Source organism: Lactuca saligna, chromosome 4 (genome assembly GCF_052625555.1).
Source record: "Lactuca saligna cultivar CGN05327 chromosome 4, ASM5262555v1, whole genome shotgun sequence".
In the NCBI taxonomy this organism is placed as follows: Eukaryota; Viridiplantae; Streptophyta; class Magnoliopsida; order Asterales; family Asteraceae; genus Lactuca; species Lactuca saligna.
In genome coordinates this window covers 78,727,283-78,737,527 of record NC_136420.1, presented here as the reverse complement: position 1 = coordinate 78,737,527, position 10,245 = coordinate 78,727,283, and the positions used below count along the sequence as shown (strand labels likewise).

Below are 10,245 nucleotides of genomic sequence, written 5' to 3'. Positions count from 1 at the left end.
TCACTGGATTCGTGGGTCGAAGGTACCTATCTATCATATCCTGATGTAACACCCGATTCCTGGTGCGCAGTTAATTCAAGAATTTCTTGTGTTTCTCTCTGGGACTCGACGAGTTGGAGGCCCAACTCGTCGAGTAGAGTCAAGATTCGCGGGCAGTTTAAGTGACCTACTTGATGAGTCCAACGACAGACTCGGCGAGTAGGTGTTGTTTGGGTAAAACCCTAAATTGAGGGTTTGCACTCTATTTATATACCTTATCTCACCCTCCATCGTCCCATATACTCCTAGAAGACATCATATCGAAACCCTAGCCATTTTTGTGTATTCTAAGGCCATTTGGGTGTTTTTTGGTGGATTGTGAAGCTTGAGAAGAGGAAAGGAGTTTGTGAGACCAAGGGGAAACAAGAAGATCCAGAGTTTAGAGCTCATTTTCAGCTTATTGGAGGTATGAGGCTGAACCTTTTTCTATAGATCTTGATTTTTGGCCTTTTCCTTCATCTTTCTAAGCCCTAGAGAGGTTGTATTCGGGATTAAGTGTTGGAAGTCAGTGTATGCTTTAGATCCAGGTCTATTTAGGGGTTTTATGGCACAAAGGTGCCCATTTTGCTGCGATGAACACCCTATGCACCTTGGAGGCCATTTTATTCTAAGGTGAAACCCTAGCTGATTTTTTGTGCTTCCTAACCTCTCTCATAAACCTCCTCTTGCTTTTGGTGTTTGTGACTTATTTGAGGCACACTTGAGTTACTAAGCTTTGAAAGGCCAAGAACTACAAGCTACAAGCTATAAGCTACAACAAAGAGGTACTAAGCTCCAAAGAATTGGGGTTGTATGTGCACCATAGGATTGTTATAGTGTTCAAAACCCTTCAGTGGTATCAAAGCATAGGGTGTTTTCTGTTATATTGATGCAATTGTATTATTTTCAAAGCTGAAAGATTTCAATTTTTGCTCTCTGACTGTTGGACTCGATGAATCTCACGGCCCACACTCTAGTGTGTGTTCTTGGTGTTCTTTGTGAAATGATGATGATGCAAGTGTTCACGGCCCAAAGATCTTGATGATCTTAGGTTTACAACTTGATGTTCTTGACAAATGGTGAGGATGCAAGGGTTCACGGACCAAGAACACTCGATGTTCTTGAGTTTACGGCCCAAGGATCTTGAAGATTTAAGAATACTAAATGATCCATAACAATATCTTTAAGAAGATTCAAAGGAAAAGGATGATAGTTTGGAAACAATTATGGTTGTTTTCGATAAGTATACAAGTTAAAATTTTCTGTGAAATTTTGGATTGTTATAGAAATGGAGGATAAGGTATCATTCTTTAGGGGACGGAGGTTGATCCATAGAATCCCTTAAAGTTAGAGGTGCTTAAATAGATCCCACGCCCAAAATAAAGGTTTTGTGCAAACAATGGGGCTACGCTTAGTGTAGACATACCTACGCTTGACGTAGCCCTACACTCGGCGTAGCTCATCTATGCTCAACGTAGGAACACAATTTTAGAATTCATCATTTTATACTAACACATGACATCTCGAAAAACGGATGTTACACTACATATCCCTCTTGTACTCGTATCCACACCCACCCACACCTACATGCACACTCGCAAGCCAATGCAAACAACCCTACACTAACGCCGACGCCCACCCCCACATACATACATCCATGCCGACATTAACAAACCGACATAGGTTTCAAGTAGGCAAGATAAATGAAGGTTTATCATTTTTAAAATAATAATAAGTTATTAAAAATCAATAAAAAGGTATTTTGGTTATATTATAAAAATTTACTTTCCAATAATTTGTAAAATATTGAAATCAAACAAAAATAAGATTCCATTATATATTAACTAAACACAATAATATTTCAATTACTTCAAAATCCAATTCACTATATTCTAAATATTTTTGTAGATTAGTCAATTATTTAATTTCAACCCATGGAAACCTCAAAAAAAAACAATTACTTTTTTTTTTAACACAAATATAATCTAATACTAAAGTACTCTTTAATTTCATATATTTTCATGATAAAACTTGAACCGTTAATCTTAACGAGGGATGATAACATCTGATGTCGTAAAAACGAAAAAAAAAAACAATTACTTAATTTAAAATAGTTATATAAAAATTAATAAATTATTTTTATTTATGATTAAAGCTATAACTCTTTTTATTAATTGCAATACATTTCGATTTAGGTATAGCTGGTAATAATTCAAGCAATAAATGGGGTGGAGTAGATTACATGAATCAATTTACAACCCGCCTAAATTCGTGAAAAAAATTGAAAAGTAGCGCCATTTCAATACCGCGATTTCACAACATAATTATCTCATACGTTACGAAAAACGACTAGGAGAAAGCCCTAGTCACCATTTACTCTCCTTCGGACGACCACCACCGGAGAAAAATTATCGCCGCTTGTCCTCTCGCATTTGTTTTGTTTCAGTAGACGACCTATGTGGTGTAAGTTTGTCTCTCTTACCTTAATCTTCATGATTTAACTTTGCGTCTTTACTACAGATCATCTTCGTTTTTTTTTTTTTTTTGCTATTTTGTTATTAGCTTCCCTAAGTTTGTAATTATAAGGGCTATTGGCTGCTTCAAATTTGAAATTGTTTTTAGTTAGTTTAATCTTTATCAACACTTTTAAAAGTCTTAAGGTGTTTACTTTAGGGTTCCTCCACCAATCAATTCTACACCCACAACGAGGCATGTTGAATCTAACTATTGAAGCCGGTCAAGTAATCTACTACACTTTTGCATTTTAACGATTCCATTTTAAAAATGATAAACCTTACCCATACAGAAACAGAATCAAAGAGCCATACTCATAGGGAATAACAACTTTTAAATAGTCGTTATAAATTTTTTTGGTTTGTTGTTGTACAGAGATCACACAATTTCACCTAATTAGTTAAAAGTTATAATGTAAAAATTTGCTTCCAAATATTTAAATAAAAATCCCTCACTCTGCTATTGTTCTATCTACACAACTTTTATGATGTGCTCATATTTCTTTTTTATAAGTTTATCTAGAAATTAGAATAAATATGATGAAAGATCAGCTACACCAAAATCTTGAAAACTATTATATATAGCCAATGTGTAAGTATTTGTTGATTGTTAATTGATTTTATTATTTAATAGTTGTTATTAAGTATATGACAGTGAAGTTAATTGATTTGGCCAAAATGTATTTATAACTTTTTATTGTGTTTGATTGTTTTGTTAATTATTAAAAATTTATGTTACATAGAGGACATCAAAATGAAGAAACAATAAACTATTACCGTTCCAAAAAAGAAAACATTTTTTATGTATGAGAGTTGCCACATATGAATGTTTATATACTTTGGTTTTATATTTTATTCGGCCCCTCCGGTCAAAACGTTTGTGTTCCGCCCCTAGATGTCAGGACAAATTTAAAGTTATTTGTTTTTTTAATTATTTATACTAAAATTTCAAAATATTACTAGTATGCATTGGGTCCTCTTGGTGATTTTCCCTTCAAATCATATTGTATACATTTTGGATTCTCTGATGGAGCCTATGAAAAATCTTGTTGACAACTACTACTTGGTTAAACTTCTGGAAAAGTAAGAAATTTTTTAATATGGCATGAAAATAACATTCTTTCTATAAGTTTGAATACAACTCTACTACTTGTATATTTTTAGGGTTTTTGAGAGTTATGAAGAGAACACATCAATTCCAATTGTATGGAAGCTAGATAATTTATCTCATTACTTATCTACTAGTTAGATGTAGTTTCATTTATGATTTATGTTTACCTTCTATCACAATTTTAGTACAACCAAGCCAGTGTATTGGAACGTGAGATGAGTGAGCATTATGTAATGAATTGGATCTTTGATTTTGTGTTGAACAGATAACATGGATTTCCAAGTAGAGTAAGTACTTAAAAAATTCTTTTATTCTAAAGCAAGAAACAAATTGTTTCGATATTTAGTAGTTTTAATTTTATTTTCAAATAGTTTGATACGCTTTGGAATGATAAAACTGCATTTGAGGAAAAGGTATTGGTTACAACTGTTGCCACACGGGCCAGAGAATTTTTGAAAATTTTTATGAATGATGTGGTTGTCTAAAAGTGCATATAAGGTTAGTTGTTAATCTTTATAACATCCTACTTTTAATTTAATGATTGTTTGCTAAATTCAACTCTTTTAAAATGCTAGACAAAAAACTAATTATTTGTTGTGTTTTGTTTTTCAGTGAGGATGAAGGATACTTGGTGTGTTTTGCTTTTAAGTAAGGTTGGAGGATAGGTGCAACACTTGATTATTGGATAATACTTGTGCATGGGAAAACAATTTTATTTTTGAATTTATTTATGTAATTTTTATGTATTATGAAATGACCAAATCAAGGAGTTTTTAGCAACACTTAAGCATGTTTTTATCGATGACTATAATGATTGGTTATTTAGCATGTTTATATTAATATAATTTGTTTATCAATGCATAATTTTTGTTTTGTTTTGAGTGTGTGCTTTGGATGTAAATTAGTTTGTGCTTTTTTATCTGGTTATTTCATTAAAGTTGTCACCAATTTAATTATTAAAACTATGCTTTGTGGTACTGTAACTATAGTTGATTTTTGTAAGGCTGAAAAAGACCTGGTTATTTGAATGGAATTGTTCCATATTTAATTTTTTATATGACCCGATTAGTTGTTAATCTTTATAACATTCTACTTTTAGTTTAATGATTGTTTGCTAAATTCAACTCTTTTAAAATGCTAGACAAAAAACTAATTATTTGTTGTGTTTTGTTTTTTCAGTGAGGATGAAGGATATTTGTTGTGTTTTGCTTTTAAGTGAGGTTGGAGGATAGCTGTAACAATTGATTATTGGACAATACCTCTGCATGGGAAACCAATTTTATTTTTGAATTTATTTATGTAAGTTTTATGTACTATGAAATGACCAAATCAAGGAATTTTTAGCAACACTTGAGCATGTTTTTATCGATGACTATAATGATTGGTTATTTAGCATGTTTATATTAATATAATTTGTTCATCAATGCATAATTTTTATTTTGTTTTGAATGTGTGCTTTGGATGCAAGTATTAGTTTGTGCTTTTTATTTGGTTATTTGAATAAAGTTGTCACCAATTTAATTATTATAACTATGCTTTGTGGTACTGTAACTATAGTTGGTTTTTGTAAGGCTGAAAAAGACCCGGTTATTTGAATGGAACCAGTCCATATTTAATCTTTATATGACCCGGTTACTTGTTAATCTTTATAACATTCTACTTTTAGTTTAATGATTGTTTTGCTAAATTCAACTCTTTTATAATGATAGACAAAAAACTAATTATTTGTTGTGTTTTGTTTTTTCAGTGAGGTTGAAGCATACTTGTTGTGTTTTGCTTTTAGGTGAGGTTGGAGGATAGCTCTAACACTTGATTATTGGACAATACCTCTCCATGGGAAAACAATTTTATTTTTGAATTTATTTATCTAAGTTTTATGTACTATGAAACGACCTAATCAAGGAGTTTTTAGCAACACTTCCCTTAGCTTTTTGTGAATCACCATTCTTCCTTTTTGTTTAAACCCTAGCTAGAAGTTTTGTATAAGTGAGATACCTTTGATTATTCATCCTCACCTTTATTTGTTTATTCTTCCTTCTTACAAAATCAAAGAGTTATACGACTTTTTTCAACTTCACTGTATTATAGCTAGCCTTTTGTGAATAAGATGTTTAGCTTTAACATATTCTAGAGGATGAACATATAACCCTAGATTTTAATCCGAATCTACATAATGCATATAATAAATTTTATATGACTTGTATCATAAAAGGTTTTACCCATTCAGAATTATGCAATTACACATACTAGAATTCCTTGAATTGGAACAATCAGAATAATAATGAATCATTTGATCTCATCTTATATTGTACATAGTGACAAAAGAAATTTTGTTTGACCACACGATACAAATCAAAGTCGGTAATAATTTGTTGGTTTTATAGCATGCATTTGTATTTTTTACGAATAAAGTATCTATAATGCATTGAATTTTATAGAGTTCAATTGTCACATAATATTTTTACGACGAAATTACACAAATGGTCTGTATGGTTTGAGTTGATTTGCTCGTTTGGTTTCTACCTTATTTTTTTTTAACTTGGAAGGTCCCTACTGTTTGTTTTTGTTACGCTATTGGTCTATGTCTTAACTTAAAAGACTATTTTGTCATTGAGTTTTAAATTATTTTAATAAACACACTCCAACCTCACCCCCACCTCACATTATCTTACATAAAAAGACTATTTTAATTTATTTAAATAATAACATAATAGTCCTTTTAGGTACGATAGGGACCAAACGCGTAACAAAAACAAATAATAAGGACCTTCCGAGTTAAAAATAAATAAATTATGGACCAAACGCGCAAATCACCCCAAACCATAAGGACCATTCGTGTAATTTACTTTTTTACAATTTATACAATTTTTTTTTTTCTTACGACGCATTGAATTCTAAAAAGTTTAATAAAATATTACAAAAAGGTAATTTGTAGGATATACTAAAATTAAAAAATTTAATTTTATCCATTGAAGAATTCAATGCTTATTGAACTCCAAATCCTTTAAATATCAAGATGACAACTCATAATAACAAAGTTTCATCCTTTTAATGACACATAAATTTATCAATTCCTTCAACTCTCTCATTAAACTTTTTAAACTTATATGCTTTAAAGTTTTTGTTCTAAATTTTTAGAAAAATTTCTTGTTCTAAATTTGTTGAAAAATTTCTTTTTCTAAAGCATCCACTCGTTCCTTTAGTCTCCATTTAAGGATACTAGGAGGAGGGGTGTATATGCTTAAGGCTTCTGACCAAGAGGATTGTGGATGCGGATGCAACCTCATTAAAGAATCCATTACTATTCATTCGGAAAAATTATTTATTTAATACAAAATGATTAAAAAATGAATGATTTCTCTTTAAAAAAATTATATTCCATTGAATTTATATAGAATGATAAAACAAAAATAATAGAGTTTTATAAAAAGTGCAACGATATTAATATAACGATTCATTATGGATTTCCTAGACTCAAAATCTTGGGTTTATCAAAATTTCTTACATTTTACATTTTGTTCCTATATATTTTGCTACCCAATTAAATAATGTCAATAAATGTAATATTTAATGAAATTTAATATATTAATATAACACATATCATAGTTTAAATTGATAAGATGATTAGTAATAAGAAAAGATATATTAATATAACACATATCATATCATAGTTTAAATTGATAAGATGATTAGTAATAAGAAAAGATATATTAATATAACACATATCATAGTTTAAATTGATAAGATGATTAGTAATAAGAAAAGATGGGAGAATAGGTACTTTGTGATTCTATATTTCTATACTTTGAAAAAGTCTGGAAGACGTCATTTTCAGAAAGGCTGTAAGATTATCATGCAAGTTTAGAATTATTCGCAAACTATGCAAGTGCTTTCTAACTATGTCTAGGTTCCTAATAACAAATGTGTCTATAAATATATGCACTAGGCTTTACAAGGTCTTGATAAACAAAACTCACTCTCTCTCTCACTCTCTCTCTCTCTCTCTCTCTCTCTCTCTCTCTCTCTCTCTCTCTCTCTCTCTCTCTCTCTCTCTCTCTCTCTCTCTCTCTCTCTCTCTCTCCATGGATACCGAAGACATGAAGATTAATTCCAACTTGTATAAGGCTCTGATGCAGAAGGACGACGACAAGGTGCTGGACATATGTGCAAGCATTCCCAAGGGTCCATTGCATACAGTTACAATACATGAAGATACCGTCATCCATATTGCGACTTACCACAAGAAAAACGATCTTGTGCTTCAGCTCCTGAACATGGTCCCTTTGTGCGATTCTCACAAACTCACTTGGCAAAATAACGGCGGAAGTACTATCCTCCATGAGGCGGGCACTAACAATAAGACACTTGTAGCTGCAGCGGAAATGCTACGAAGGGCTCCTATGTTGCTCAGTATGGCAAACAAGCAAGGAGAGACGGCTTTATTCTATGCAGCTCGACACGGCAAGACTAGGATCTTTAAGTTCCTACATGATCAAGTCACTAAAACAAATCAGGGACCCGATTTGAAAACCTTTCTTCTAAGAGATGATAGATCTACCATACTCCATCTAGCAATTCTTAGCAGAAACTACTGTAAGTATATATAGTACTTGTCGTATTTCGATTTTGATTAAAATAGTGGTTCTTATATATGGCGTGTATGTGTTTTTACAGGGATGTGTCATGAGATAGCAGTGAAGCATAACCATTTAATTCATGAAATGGATGAAGACGGGATGACACCTCTTCAACTTCTTTCCTGCCGTCCACTAGAACTCCCTCCACATAATTTCGTCGTGCGCTTTATATACAACTGTATGATGATACTAACCATGCACTTCTGTGCTATTCTTGTATATGCTATAGCTGTTGTGAAAAAGACTAATAAATTTAATTTCCTACTTTTTGATGCTAGTTATTGATCCAAATGTTGAAGACACCAGTTGGATGTTGCCCCCCTTGAAGAATTTGCGAAAACGGAAGTTCAAATGCGAATGGGCAATGAAACTAGTTAAGCTCCTGGTAAAAAAAGACACTTCATGGGAAAAAACTGCATCAAGGTTAACAAAACATACATCCAAATATCATCATTATGGAAAAACTTCATCCATAACACAAGAAGATATCATAACTTATGAATCTGCTGTTCGTTTGCCGGATACTCCACTATTATTAGCAACCAAACATGGGTGCCCGCAGATCGTTGAGGAAATACTAACTTTGTACCCTCAGGCAATCGAACATATTGACCAAGATGGGCGTAACATTTTACATGTAGCAATCAAACATCGTAACAATGAAATTTTTGATATGGTGGTCAATAGGAGGTATGCGAAGGAGCGATTGAAAGGAAAGATCGATAACGATGCAAACACCTTGCTTCATATGGTTGCCGAAGAGGTAGAAGATGTGGATTCAGATTTAAAAGGTCCTGCGTACGTACTGCAAGGCAATGTGCGTATGTTTAAGGTGAGTTCATCCTTCTAATTAACATATATGCATGCATGCATTAATTGTGTTTATATTCAGATATATAAAACCAGAATCATATTCTAATAATTTTCGAAACATATTCTGTCATGGATTGTGCAGAAAGTAGAGAATATATGTACAACCTTGGACAAAATGAAGTTGAACTCAAGATCCAAGACAGCTGAACAGGAGTTTAATGAGGGAAACGATAAACGTCGTAAGGAAGCCAAAGAATGGATGACCGAGAATGCAAAAAACTACACAGTTGTTGCAGTGCTGATTGCCACCGTCGCGTTTGCGGCAGCGTATACAGTACCAGGAGGTCCAAATCCAACGACGGGTCAGCCAGTTCTTAAGGAAAAACCTTTGTTCTTCTTTTTCACAGTAGCAGATGCAATGTCTCTCTCAGCAGCTTTGACATCAGTTATCATGTTTCTCAACATCATCACATCATCATATCGGTTTCAGGATTTCGAAAAATCTCTTGTTCGTAAGTTGCAAGCAGGGCTTGTGATGTTGATGATATCAGTGGCGATGTTGATGCTTGCATTCGCAGCAACGCTTATTCTAACTGTCAGCAGTGGGAGGAAGTGGACGGACATCTCCTTGTACGCCATTTCGTTTATCCCGGTCCTTATTTTTGTACTTATGTTTTTTCCATTCCAGAAGATACTGATCTTTAGGGAGGTGTACTCGAAAGCCAAGGAAGCGCTGGTTAATATGTTTTCTTGCTTGACGAAACCAAAACCTGCAGTTTGGTTTTCTGGACGTGGGGCTACATCAGTGATTTAACCTCATAACATATATTATGATTTAATGTTGTAACTACGTATGGTTTGAATAATTTGACATTGATCCTAAGGAGCTTGATGATATATATATATATATATATATATTCCATATAATAACTTGAGTGGTGTATCGGCCGGTGGTTTCCTTTGAGTGGTGTATCGGCCGGTGGTTTCCTTTTAATTAAGTTTGTAATTCATGTATGTATAACATATTTGTTAAAATGAAGTGTGCATGTTTTTGGTATGTGATTGTTAGAAGTGAAATATCGAGTGATTTTAAAATGAACAAGATAAGACAACATATGTACTAAATATATGGAGCTTTTACCATGCAAAATCT

At 32.7% G+C, this 10,245-nt stretch overlaps 1 protein-coding gene across 1 annotated transcript; it reads left to right on the top strand.

Moving 5' to 3' along the window:
• The first annotated feature begins 7,651 nt into the window (after positions 1-7,651).
• On the top strand, positions 7,652-10,149 carry LOC145042183 (uncharacterized). Its single transcript, XM_078990572.1, has 4 exons — positions 7,652-8,235; positions 8,317-8,457; positions 8,558-9,111; positions 9,235-10,149. The coding sequence occupies exons 1-4, from the start codon at positions 7,725-7,727 to the stop codon at positions 9,904-9,906; spliced, it is 1,878 nt and encodes a 625-aa protein (XP_078846698.1). The 5' UTR covers positions 7,652-7,724; the 3' UTR covers positions 9,907-10,149.
• The last annotated feature ends 96 nt before the right edge of the window (positions 10,150-10,245 follow it).

Excerpts from the sequence above, each read along its gene's own strand:
- LOC145042183 (XM_078990572.1), top strand. The coding sequence starts at position 7,725 with ATGGATACCGAAGACATGAAGATTAATTCCAACTTGTATAAGGCTCTG. Across the intron at positions 8,458-8,557 it reads CGTGCGCTTTATATACAACT|TTATTGATCCAAATGTTGAA; the intron begins GTATGATGATAC and ends TTTTGATGCTAG. Across the intron at positions 9,112-9,234 it reads GCAATGTGCGTATGTTTAAG|AAAGTAGAGAATATATGTAC; the intron begins GTGAGTTCATCC and ends TGGATTGTGCAG.